Below are 13185 nucleotides of genomic sequence, written 5' to 3'. Positions count from 1 at the left end.
TAATCTGTGAAGCAATAAACTCATCCCATGAATGTTTTCCATATTTAGGCATTTTTGGCTTCAATTTGGAATTTGAGGAGCGTTGAAATCCATCCTCTCTGTCACTGTGCTGTAATGATGTTGGCAGTATCATAATATTCTCAATTTTATAAAATTATTCAGCAGCTGTTTTATAAAAGACTGCATTACCCAGAGTTCCAGGCTCCGTTTCCATACTAACCATGTTTGACAACAGTAAACTAATAAGAGCTCATTTCATTCCTACTGAGAAATTCGGGTTTGAATTTGTGCAGTGATACGGTTAAAGTGTAAAGATTAACGGGCACATAAAAATTACTGTTTTGGAAATAAACCGCAACGCCACTGATGCTGACATAAAAAAAGGCGTAAGTTACGAGTTGTTTGGTTTCTAAGTATTAATATTTATATATACTGCATTAACATCAGAATATTATATGGTTTACCGTCTTTTTGAGGACGTTTTATCGTTGTATCAGCTACCGGCGGCTCGCGCTGAAGCATCACCCGCGCATATAAGTTTGGAGAGGAGGGTTTGAAAGGAGGAATCCCGTCTGAGCTGGGAGTGAATGGCGCCTGGACATCAGGATATGTGTACCATGGAAATGCAGATGAAACGTTCAGCCAGTTTGTCGGAGGAGATCATCCTTTTTCAGGTTATTTTTATAGGATGAAAAAGCAGTGTTGTTGTTTCCTGACTGAGCTTCTTGTATTACTTTATGAATGTAAATTTCAAGAGACAGTCTAGTGCAGTAAAGTCTTAATGTTCATATGTTCTTAATGTCCTGGTGTTTTAACCAATCCCAGCTCTGATTAGTAATATCTATTATAGACTAATTCACCAGTGATGGCAGTGGGGACAACACAGCTTTTAAGAGTGTGTGTGGGCAAAAAGAAAAGCTGCAGGATCCACCAATTGAGAGAGACCTTCACCTCGCCTTGGAGGACCTTTATTATGGATGCACTAAAAAAATTAAGATATCCCGTAGGGTAAGTTTTGCATGAAGGGGTATAAATAACATCAAATGGACTCATGAGAAATTAATTTCAGAAGAGATGTGTCTGATACAGGTCATGAATGAAGATGGACACACATCCAGCATCAGGGACAAGATTTTAACCTTCACTGTAAAAGCAGGATGGAATGAAGGGACACGGATCACATTTCCAAAAGAGGGAGACCAGGCATGAGCAAACACATTTTTATCACAATTTTATTTCAATGTGTTTGTTATATTGATCTTGGTCATCACATAGTATGTTTTTTTCTCTCTCTCTCTACACAGGGACAAAACAACATCCCAGCAGATATTGTGTTTATCATACGACAAAAGCATCATCCATGCTTTGTCCGCCAAAATGATAATCTGTATTACACAGCACATATTTCCCTTGAGAAGGTGAAAAACATTGTTTTCAGCACTGGCGGAAAATGTTTTCCATGTAAAATATTGTAGATAAATAATGATTTAGTTTTTTGGTCTAGTTTTCATGTTGAATATTTGATAGGTTTTTCAGTCAGACCAACATGTTAAAAATGAACAAAAGCCTACCTAAAAGCCACCACGTAAGTTTACTGTAAATTATATTTTGGTATAATATGATTTTGAATATTTATATTTGTGGCAACTCTGCAGGCTTTGATTGGTTTTTCAGTAGAAGTAGAGACACTAGATGGCAGGCTTCTCAACATCCCCATCCATGACATTGTGCAGTGAGTAACCATATCTTTCTGTAGCATACACAGGTCAGATAATAGACAAGTCAGTACACGTTTTATGTTACTCCGAACTTTTGAATGTGGTTTTCATATTTAAGACGGTTTCATTTTAATTTCTTTACACTACAGCCCTAAGTACACCAAGGTTGTGACCGGGGAGGGAATGCTACTAGTCAACAACCCATCCAAGAGAGGGGACCTTATTGTTTGCTTCATTACACATTTCCCAGAGAAGCTCTCACCGGAAAAGAAACCGCTTCTAAAACAAGCTCTCTCATCAAAACACATCCGGGCATCTTAAAGTCTATTCAGTCATGAATCGAAGTGTTCATTATAGGAATGAAAACACTTGAAACTCAAAAGAATTAGTTTGAAATTGCCATTTTAAGAGCCTCATTTTATTGGCACAAGACAGACAAGAACAGAGTAAAAACCAAAATCAATTTTTTGTAATAGATGTACACTATTTATTGTAAAATTTTATGTAATAGATGTAAAAGTGTCTGCTAAAATGCATACATTTAATTTTAAATTTAATTTTTAAAGCATTCTTACAGAAAACCTAAAAACAGAGAAAGTCAGAACCACACCAGCTAAGCTCAACTAACTACATTCACTGCTTAAAGAGGAGTGACCCAGTTATGACGTGCTGCCATCATGGCCCGTTTCAGCTGTTCATAGGTGACGAACATAACCACATTCCAGGAGCCCAGCCTCAGGAACGATGGCATGAATCTAAAAAGAACAAACATTTGTCAATTCTACATTCACCCTCAAATCATTAAAAGTAAAGCTATAGTGGGTTAAGAGAACTGACCCCTTGTAAAAAGCCTTTGGTCCCTCTTTAGTCAGCATGGCTACAGCACAGTTGAGGGCACTGGTGTACTGGCCCGGGGCGGAGTTCATATATCTTGTCTTCACAACATCAACAGGAGAAGCAATAACTGTAGTGCAGAAACCAGCTCCGAATGCAGATGTGAAATGGCAGGGAAGATCATCTGTGAAGAAAAACTACTATAATTTTTTTGTCCCACTCGGACACTTAATTTTGTAATTGTTTTTTCTGCAGGCTCATCTTACCATTCATTAGCAATGATTTTAGAATCATTGCGTCTTTGATAAGGTCATAGGTCACCAGCTCAGTACAGTTTACAATGGCATTGCGGGTGATGTTTGGGCCAGTTCCTATAAAAAGATTAAATTGGAAAGGAGAGAATAAAATGGCAATTACTATTAAAATACTTGGTTGTAAAATTATAATCTAATATTTATAATTATAAACTAAAATTCACCAATGAAACTAAATTTATATTTCAGTAAGAATTGACAGTTTAAGTAAATTTTAATACAATAAACCTTTTAATTTATAATAAACTAAATAAAGCAAGAAATGTATAATTACTAATAATAATTATATTTGTTAATTATTATAATCATTAAGTTCATAATATAATTAAATAATTACAATGGATTTCATTAAATATTATTTTTGACCCAAGTTGGCCCAGACTCACCTTTCCACAAACCACGAAACCCCTCTTCCTTTGCAATGGTCCGATATGCATCCATAGTACCATGGTATCGTTTACTGGCCCCGGCGCTCACCTGAGCCTGAAATCGTACCTTCACCACATCGGTGGGTTGGGCCAGAGCCACTGCCATGGCTCCAGTCGTACAGCCAGCCATCAGCCGACTGCCAATCCCAACGTCTAAGGAAAACAATGCATTGAATGGTGTTAATAAGAGGCCTTACATAAATGGTTTCCAATCATTCCTGCGTACAATCGTTTGACAACTTACGATCTGAGCCTTTGGTGTAGAACTGCTTGACGGAATCGTAGAGGCCAATGCGTACAGAAGCAAAGCTCATCTGACGCTGCAGTCCTGCAACCAGCCCGCTATAGAGACTGCGCGGGCCCTCAACACGCACCATGGTGCTGATCGTGCCAAATACTCCACGATATTTCACCGGACCATGGCCTGTGTTCACGGGACTTTTGGTCTCCCCCTGAATCTGTACAGAACAAAAGGTGGATGGAGAAACTTTACAGAATCACGGGGAGGGAAGCAGCATCTTCAGCTTAAAAGGGTCCATAGTGATCCTGGGTCAGCAAGGACAATCATCAAGGCCTGGACCTGCTTACGTTGCTAGTGTAAAGGGAGTCAAGAGAAATAGATAAAGCTGATGTCAGTATGGGTGTGACTTTAAACAGTCTACCTGAAATGAAAAGTTAGTTTATTGCTGCTGCGAGTTGATCTGGGTCAAGTTGCCATGTGCATCTGTTGTCTCCAGACTCAACCGCTGGCTCAGCTGTCACACAAGCAAAAAAACAAAAACACACTGCTCCAGGTCCACACAATAGAGACTCACCTGAAGTCTAACTTTTGCGGTGTCCAGTGGAAATGTGAAGAGGTCTGCAATGCAGGCTGCAGTTCCTGCACCAATAAACTTCACAGTGGCTGTAGGAGGCACATCACCAGCTCTGAATCCAACCATGTTTATTTGCAGTTGGAATCACAGGAGCGTAAAGGTGAAATGGAATGTGTTGAAAACCAATGAAGTGAAGAAGATGAGTGAACTCCACCCTAACCTGGATTTAGGAAGACACATGATGATAACTTTCTTTTAAAGGTTTATAAAATTCATTTAAAACCTTAAACCTGTTTTATTGTGCAAATTTAAGCCATTTGGGGTGGGCCAATGGATGTGCTTAATATAGGTGCAAAGGCTTTCTGACGGTCAACAGAAAAGAAAAAAAAAAACATGTTCATGCTAATCTATATGTTGACGTCATCATCCTGTTTACATCTGGGGCGTCTTTGTTGGCTTTATAGCACACAAAGGAGCTTCAATAAAGGAAGTGCGGATACATACAAAATGCGAGATTATGTAATGCTGGCATAATATTACAAACTGTATTAACCTTATTTATTAAAAAATGAATAAACACTTTTGGAAAACTTTTTACCAACCGGTTTGGATGAGAACTTCAAGATTCTCTGAAAGTATCTCTCTGGTTGAAATTACTATCAACTTGAATTTTGTTGCCGTGTTCTTCCATAGAAAAACGTTTAGAACCCGTACAAATCAAAAACATATTCCAAAGTCTGAAAAACAAGAATATTTCCGTGTTATATGCATATCAGCATCACTTGAAATAATCAAAGATAACACATTCGCAAGTAACGGATAAAGTCTGTTGGCAGTATTTGAAAGTCACAATACTAACCTTAAACAATAATGTATAAAGTGTACACGAATAAAAGTGTTAACAGTATAGAAAAAAATAACTTCCTCAGACAGCAGCGAGTTAAAGTCCGCAGGTGCTCTGTTCTGTTCCGAACGCTGCGGCGACCCTTTTAAATGTCTTCGAAGGAGTCACGTGACACGCGTGACGCGTCATTCAGCGATTAAAGTAACGCCTCTTTTGTCTTCACTGATAAAACCCGTTTATAAATTTTAACTTTTATTGTATTTGGTTTAGGTTATTGAAATAGAAATACTGTACGAAAAAAAAAAACCTTGACGGTAAATACTGCTAACCGTCCACACTGGTGCAAAATTACGTATGAAGTTTGGAGTCAAAATACTATTACACAGTTGTGTATTTTCTCTTGATCAAGCCAGTAAAGCATTCGAATAATAGATTTTTGGTGTATCCTATATTGCTTTGTGTTTTAGGATTCTTTACTGTTTAAAATTATCTGAATTGTGACGTATAATGACAACATGCCAAGACTGTGTATGACTTTTGATATGACTTTTTCAAACAGAAATCTGCTCTCAGAAATATTTGTTGGATTAAGTGTGACAACTAGCCCCAGTCTCCCCTATTTGACTGAAGTGCTGAGTCATTCTGAATTAGTAGGATATGTGTTGCACAAATGTTATTCATAAAGAGGACTTTCGGTTCACCCTCTTTTAAAGACACATTCCCTCGATTTACTTTTTACATGGATTTATATATATATATATATATATATAAATAATACAATACAATACGAGAGTATTATTGTTTTTCATCGGATAGCCTACATGAACCAAAAGCATTTAAACTACATATCTACACCAAATTTCCCATCACCATATCAAAAAGACAGGGCTGCTGTTTAAGTTTCACTTAGATTAAACAGAACATTACTGGAGAATGTACATCTTCAAAGCAAAACAAAATAATTGTGTTCACCAGACATGTGGGTTAAAAACACACAGTGACACACATGCTTCATGAACTACACACTGCTGCTTATTATTGTTTGAGTCCCAGGTCAATTCAAGGGTCACATGCACACAACAGTCTTCAGAGAGCGTCAGGCATCACTTCTATCACACTTCCTGGGAATCCTGAAACATGTGAGTGCTGTTTGTCGCTCACACTTCTCAGATTTGCATTTGTCTTATTGTTAATGTGGCATGCACTTCCTCTTTTCATCAAGTAAACTTCACAGCTTCATTCTAACAAAGTTTTTGATTGCCTGTCTTTTATGGCTAAGCAAGAGAGCGCTTTCTGAACCTTTGTCATGTGAAAGCCATTTGAATTTTAAGTTTCCTTCTGGGTGTTGGGCTCTCAGGTGATTTGATTATTGATTGATTAAAAGACTTTAGGATTCAGGGGAGTCAAACACATATAATCTAAATGAGTTGCATGTACCTGATTTGATACTTAAAACACTTTAGAACTCATGAACAGAAACAGATATATCATAAAAAGCTTTATTTTCCTAATAATGTACAGTTTATAGTATAAATATATATTAATTCATTAGTGCCATGGACCCGTTTTCTTGACATATTTAAAAGTATATACATAAAAAAATCGACATATATCCTGGCAATTGGATACCTCTAATAATACCTCTGCTCTCAGTGTCCAATGACGATGAAACTAAGAGAAAAAAGTGCACTTTGCTTTCTCAGCCATACGTCTTGTGATTGTTGGCAACTCATCTTTCATTTTTGATGAGCTTGCCCTTTGGCCTCAAAAAAGCTGCTGCCTTTTTCAGTGATAAGACTTAACCTGGGAATCCATTTGTTCTCAAAACAAAGGACTTGACTTATATTTGCGCACTCTGTTTAATCAATATCTGAAGATACTGACAATGTCCGTTTAGAAAGGTGACTCCCATGAGCACTGAATTCTAGTCAGACCTCTCTTGATTTGCTCGTAGGAAACGAACATCACGATGTTCCAGGATCCTAAGCGCAGGAAGGAGGGCATGAAGCTGTTGGGAAGATGAAGATGGCAAATTCATGGTACTGAAAATAAGATTGTTTACCATGTTCTGTATAAATAATAGTTCACAGCAGATTTTTCGTACCCCTTATAGAAAGCCTTTGGTCCCTCTTTGGTCAGCATAGTGAGGGTACAGTTTAGTGCACTGCTGTACTGTCCTGCAGTTGAGTTCATGAAGCGGGTCTTCACCACGTCTACTGGAGATGCCACAATTGTGGTGCAGAATCCAGCTCCAAATGCAGCGGTAAAGTGGCAGGGTAGGTTATCTAATGAGGGCATATGTGTTAGACAACAATAACATACAAATAACCATAATGAAATTCATAGTGATCATAGGTTTCATACCTGTCATGAGGTCATATTTTAATATGAGTTCCTTGATGATGTCGTAAGTGACCAGCTCTGCACAGTTCACAATTGCATTCCTTGTGATGTTTGGCATGCAGCCTTAAATAGAGAAACAAATACATCTTTATCTCCACCAGAACAACTCATGTGACTGGCATGTAAAGTTGAATTTAAAGGGATAGTGTGCCGAAAAATCATTTACTCACTCTCATGTTTTCCCAAAACTTTTATTTCTTCTAAAAAAAGATATTTTTGTATGTGTATTTTTATCTGTACTATGAAAGTCAGTGGGGTCCATTGTTGCTTTGGACAGTGCTATTTTAGTATTCATTAAAATATTTAAAAATAGGTTTATTTTTTATATAATATTTTATTTTATTTAGTCTTTAATTCAATTACCAAAACTGTATATTTTTAGATTTAGTTAACAATATTGGTTTAGCCCCCCATGACTTACATTGTGTGGAGAAAAAAAAAAACATAAACAAATAGTTAAAAAAATGTCTTCTTTTTTTTGAAGAAGAAAGACATACAGGTTTGGAATGAAATGAGGGAGTGTAAATTATGATAGAATTTTGGTTTTTGGGGGTGGGGAGTGAACTATGCTTTTAAGAACTCTTGCTCACCCTTCCAGAGCCCCCGAACCCCCTCATCACGTGCAATACTCCGATAAGCATCCATTGTGCTGTTATATCTCTTTAATCCATCAGATTGACGTGCCTGGGCCTGGAAACGCACTTTTACGACATCTGTGGGCTGTGCCAATGCAACAGCCATGGCCCCAGTAGTGCTGCCAGCCAGTAGGCGAGTCGCAATGTTTGCTTCTGAGAAGGAGAAATCAGAGTGTTAGCATAAGTATCAGCACTAACATTTCCATCTCTATTTCAACCAACAGTACTTACTTTCAGTGCCCCTGGTGTAGAATTGTTTCATTGAGTCATAAAGACCGATACGAACAGATGCAAAGCTCATTTGTCGTTGCAGTCCTGCCACCAGGCCATTATAAAGACTCCTTGCGCCCTCAGTACGCACCATAGTGGAAATGGTGCCAAATACTCCTCGATATTTCACCACAGCTGATCCTGAGGCAGCTGTAGATTCTCCCTGGATCTGAAATAAGACAGATGAAATGATCATAATGTGCTTTTTGTGTTGTTTTTGATTGTTTCAGGCACATAAAGTCAATGCAAACACAATTCAAACAACCCTTAATGGGCTCAAAAAGTATGTTCTTTATGAAAAACTTTTTCCATATATAGCTTACATATTATTAATGATGTATTGTTCTAAAAGTCCTAACCTGAAGTCTCACTTTTGCTGTGTCCAGGGGGAAAGTGACCAGATCAGCAAAACATCCCGCCGTACCAGCACCAAAAAACTTGACAGCAGCAGTTGGTGGCAGGTCGCTAGGTTTGATTCCAACCATTTTTTTCTGTACTTCTGACAGGATCTTACTTTATTTTTATCTAGAGCTTCTTGTGTTTCCCTACCTGAGGGAGAATAAGAAGCAGGCCAAAACTGGTTAATCATTTTCATTTGGATTCAAGAATTATTATGTTTATTTATATACTAATTCGATTTACCTCAGCAGACTGCTGATTCAAGATCAAGTTTCTTCCAAAGGAATAACTCTCTCTTCTTTTGTTTTAAATGTTTCAAAACTTGTGGCCATAGAACATTGTGGCTCAGTGTTCCAAAGCAGCATTCCAGCAATGCAACACTACAGAGTAACATTTAAGATCTATGTGATTTGGTGGATATAGATAAAGCATGACTGTAAAATCAATATTTCTCATAACTTTAGCTGGGGATACCCAGAAACACAAAAATCTGCGTACAATACTGTATGAAACATAATAAATTACAGTGTATGTCTCATTACTTAAGCTCTGGGCTCCCAGAAACATAGAAATCAGCATACAAAATCGTTTGAAATATGATAAAATACAGTGTGCTCACCAACCTTCTGGTAATATGAAATGGTTAGTCCAAAATGTATCGACAGAAAGCTAAATAATTATTTCCATCTAGGGTTTAATCCAGTGTGTTTTCCACCCGAGTATATCGGAACCGCTCTGTCAAACCTGAATTTATAGGTGCATGTGCCGGTTGAAGCCAGTCCCATGTATTCCTCTAATGAGTCTAATTTTAACTTTGTGTGGCGAAGAACATGTACACTTGTTTACTAGTTGTCACTGATAGGGTTGTTGTCTGCCCTCCATATCAAATAAATACACATATCAGTAAAAATAATATATTAAATTATTATATATTTATCTATTTTTTAAATGTATTTTTTATGAATCAATTATATATATATATATCAATATATGTGTGTGTGTGTGTGTATAAATAAATATACATGTAATTTTGGAATGTTTACAGCTTATTTAATTTTAATTAATTTAGTTAATTATACATTTTAGTTTATTATACAATGAATGTCACAGAAATCATTTTGGATATATTTTCTCAATTTTATTGTTTATAATTATTCACAAAAATAGATGTTCATAAACACACATGTGTCACAGTCATGTGTTGCTTTGTCACCTTTCCCCTGCTTCCCAAAACACCTCTGGAAATTATAAATCTGAAAATAGTCCATGGTTATCTGATCACTCATTATCGTTTGGCTGCGACCTTGAACAAACGACCAAATGGCAGTTACGTAACAGTGGCATTATCATGTTTCAATAAATGGTGAGAAATAATTGTTGTCTAGTCCTGCAATCTTGAAGCTGCTGTAGACAGAAGAAGATCAGCTGAAGAAAAAAAAGGAAAATATCCTTCACAGACCTGTTTGTGCAAGTACATAAGATCAGGACACTTGAGCTTATGAAAGCGCTGCGTTATTATGATATTTCTGCCACAGCAGCTATTGCACCATTCAAATAAACAACCTGCTTCTGTTTGCAACCGTCATAAACCCACTAGTATGAATGAGTGACCTATAGGCTCCTGGAATGGGTTTGCATCACTGTTTGGCCAATAGCAGCTTTTGATTTCCACCTTTGTAAACCTTCATTGGACAACCATGTTATTTTCTTACCTTCTGTAATTTCAAGATTTGTTTGTGTCTGGAATCCCTTACATTTTCCACATGGTTTGATTGTAAACTTAAGGCGTTACTTTTGCTGTCTACTTCCAGCTGGAATCAGTTTCTTCAGTGTACCCTGTGATCATTCAGCTTCTGAAAGAGGTAAACAACCACCCGTGTCCTGCTTGACACACACCCTGCCAGCTACTGAAATCGGATACATCAATGACTGACGCAGACGCAGACATAAATTCATGTCTACCATAGACAGCTGCCATTGAGACCTGCTTTATGTATGAATAAATATTTCCTCTGAAAGCACAGGCACATCTAAAAATATACCTCCCTGTATTCAAGCAAAGGTCAGTAGGTCACGCTCAGTCTATGGAAAAGTATGCAAATATCTCATCAAAACTCCATATGTGGTCATTCATCATACAACTGCCTACCAAAAGTATTGGGACATTTAAGACACTTAAAAGGTCTGAATACCAGATAAATTATAGAATCAAACAGCATCAAGCTTGATCTTTTTTACTTCACATGCAATGACTTTTAACCATAATTCCACTATTTTCATATCATAAAATGTCCAAATATGATTATTTATTGTTTTGGAACAGTATATTTTTTGTTTCATGCAGAACATAAAACTTGTTTAAAAATGATTTTCTTCAAAAATAAAATGTAAAAAATAAATAAATCTAGTTGTATGTTTGATAACCATAAAATGTCCAAATACATCTATTTTCTTAATTATGAACTATGAATTTACATTTACATTTATTAATTTAGCAGACACTTTTATCCAAAGCGACTTGCAAATGAGGACAGTGGAAGCAATAAAAAAACAACAAAAAGAGCAATGATATATAAGTGATATAACAAGTCTCAGTTAGCTAGTACACATAGCAAGGGCTTTTAAATAATATAATAAATAAAAAGAAAACAGATAGAATAGAATATATATATATATAAATATATATATATATATATATACTGTATATATATACTGTGTATATATATATATATATATATATATATTGTAAATATATATATATACACACACATACACACAATTGCATAATAAATGAAAAGAACATACAATACAAAAAGATTAGAAAGGTAGTTAGATTTTTAGAATAGTATTGGAATAGTGAGTGCTAAAGTTAGAGGTTCAAATAAAGAAGGAAGAGATGGGTTTTAAGCCGATTCTTGAAGATGGCTAAGGATTGAGTTGGGGAGGTCATTCCAACAGGAGGGAACATTTAATTTAAAAGTCCGTAAAAGTGACTTCTTTGTGCTTCTTTGGGATGGCACAATCAAGCGACGTTCACTTGCAGAACGCAAGCTTCTAGAGGGCACATAAGTCTGAAGTAATAAATTTAGGTAAATGGATGCAGAGCCAGTGGTAGTTTTGTAGGCAAACATCAATGCCTTGAATTTTATGCGAGCAGCTATTGGTAGCCAGTGCAAATTGATAAATTTTATTTATTGTTTAATGAACGCACTGCTATTTTTAAATGCTACTTGATTTTATTGTAGAATGCAAATACATTTATTTTTTAAAGAAGCTAAGCACAAGCACAAAAGTTTAGTCAGTTAACACAAAAATAAAATATTCTATTTAATATACTGAAAAATTTCAGGCCAAATTTATATTACATGACAACTGAGTCATATAGCACTAGTGATTTTCTTGGCCTCCTTAAGGTTCTAAGAGGAGTGCATTTAAAAACCTGAACGGTACGGAGGTGGTGAAAATTAACGTCACTGCTGATTTCAGAAAATGCCATTCTCAATTCCTCCTGTCATTCTTGGCGGTGCCACATCATTTTTTTGCAGGCTATTGCTGTGTCAGCTGGCCGACTGCATAATAAGTTTTAAGAAATAAGAAATAAGAAATAAGTTTTGCTCTAGTCATTTATGCCCTTTTTTTATAATCAACTATCAGTTAATGGTAATTTATAGGCCTTTGGGCACCTTTTAAGATTTTTATTCTTTTTACATAACATGACATAAATGTTGAAATAAAAAATAAAAACATTCCCACAACACAGAAATGCAATAGTTCTGTATGTAGCTGTTGTTAATACATGTATCTTTTGTAAGTAGTGAAATACAAGGAAACATTTCTTTAGCAAATACTAGAAGTATTTATATTTGCATGATCAGGAAGTTCAAATGTAATAATTCTCATTGGCATTAATATTTCTTTTTTTTTTCTTTTTTTTTTTTTACAAAACATTTCAGGAGACTGTAGAAATGTATGCTCAATTGTACAGCTGACAATTCATGCTAAACCTCAACTGACTTGAACAGAAAATGTGCTGACTTCCTTAATCTTTCAGTTACAATGAGGAATCTGACACAGATTAAACCAGGACTGAACATACTCTCCAAACCAGACAATTTTCTGTCCTGTCTGATCAACTAGATTATCGTCTCTAATTTGACTGACTATATATATATATATATAATGTAACATAACTGAATCAACCTAATACATTGATTTATACCGACCAAACTATTTTTTTTAAAAAAACGAACCCATTCTCTAAAAACATTAAATGATCGTTTAATGAAAAAAATAATTCTGAACGCCTTTGTGAGACAAATACAGTGCAAACATCAAATATACTGACAGCGCCCTCTGCTGGTAACCTATGACTTTAACAGTTCATTAACTCATCTTGATGTACTGACTATGGAGTACACGAGTACACTTTTTTAGTGACCTTAGGATCAGTGTTTTAATATTTAAATATAAAAACCAATATGAAATATAAAAACTATTTTTATTCTATTTTTTTATTATCAATGCT

General features: G+C 35.9%; 2 protein-coding genes and 1 pseudogene across 2 annotated transcripts; 1 reads left to right on the top strand and 2 right to left on the bottom strand.

The window, feature by feature from the left end:
- The first annotated feature begins 114 nt into the window (after nucleotides 1-114).
- Nucleotides 115-2058, top strand: LOC132132383 (dnaJ homolog subfamily B member 13-like; annotated as a pseudogene).
- Nucleotides 2059-2247: 189 nt separating this feature from the next.
- LOC132132626 (mitochondrial uncoupling protein 2-like) lies at nucleotides 2248-5089 on the bottom strand. The gene is made up of 8 exons (XM_059545068.1): nucleotides 4969-5089; nucleotides 4712-4846; nucleotides 4110-4329; nucleotides 3539-3752; nucleotides 3253-3447; nucleotides 2819-2923; nucleotides 2556-2736; nucleotides 2248-2473 (listed from the first exon to the last, which is right to left on the bottom strand). The coding sequence occupies exons 3-8, from the start codon at nucleotides 4233-4235 to the stop codon at nucleotides 2359-2361; spliced, it is 936 nt and encodes a 311-aa protein (XP_059401051.1). The 5' UTR covers nucleotides 4236-4329; nucleotides 4712-4846; nucleotides 4969-5089; the 3' UTR covers nucleotides 2248-2358.
- Nucleotides 5090-6438: 1349 nt separating this feature from the next.
- On the bottom strand, nucleotides 6439-8756 carry LOC132132769 (dicarboxylate carrier SLC25A8-like). The gene is made up of 6 exons (XM_059545291.1): nucleotides 8621-8756; nucleotides 8223-8430; nucleotides 7947-8144; nucleotides 7318-7419; nucleotides 7058-7238; nucleotides 6439-6961 (listed from the first exon to the last, which is right to left on the bottom strand). Exons 1-6 carry the CDS (start codon nucleotides 8744-8746, stop codon nucleotides 6847-6849), a joined length of 930 nt encoding a protein of 309 aa, XP_059401274.1. The 5' UTR covers nucleotides 8747-8756; the 3' UTR covers nucleotides 6439-6846.
- Nucleotides 8757-13185: the final 4429 nt, after the last annotated feature.

The sequence above is a fragment of the Carassius carassius genome, chromosome 49 (assembly GCF_963082965.1).
Source record: "Carassius carassius chromosome 49, fCarCar2.1, whole genome shotgun sequence".
In the NCBI taxonomy this organism is placed as follows: domain Eukaryota; kingdom Metazoa; phylum Chordata; class Actinopteri; order Cypriniformes; family Cyprinidae; genus Carassius; species Carassius carassius.
Note: the sequence above shows the minus strand (reverse complement) of the source record. Positions and strands in the feature narration are given on the sequence as shown.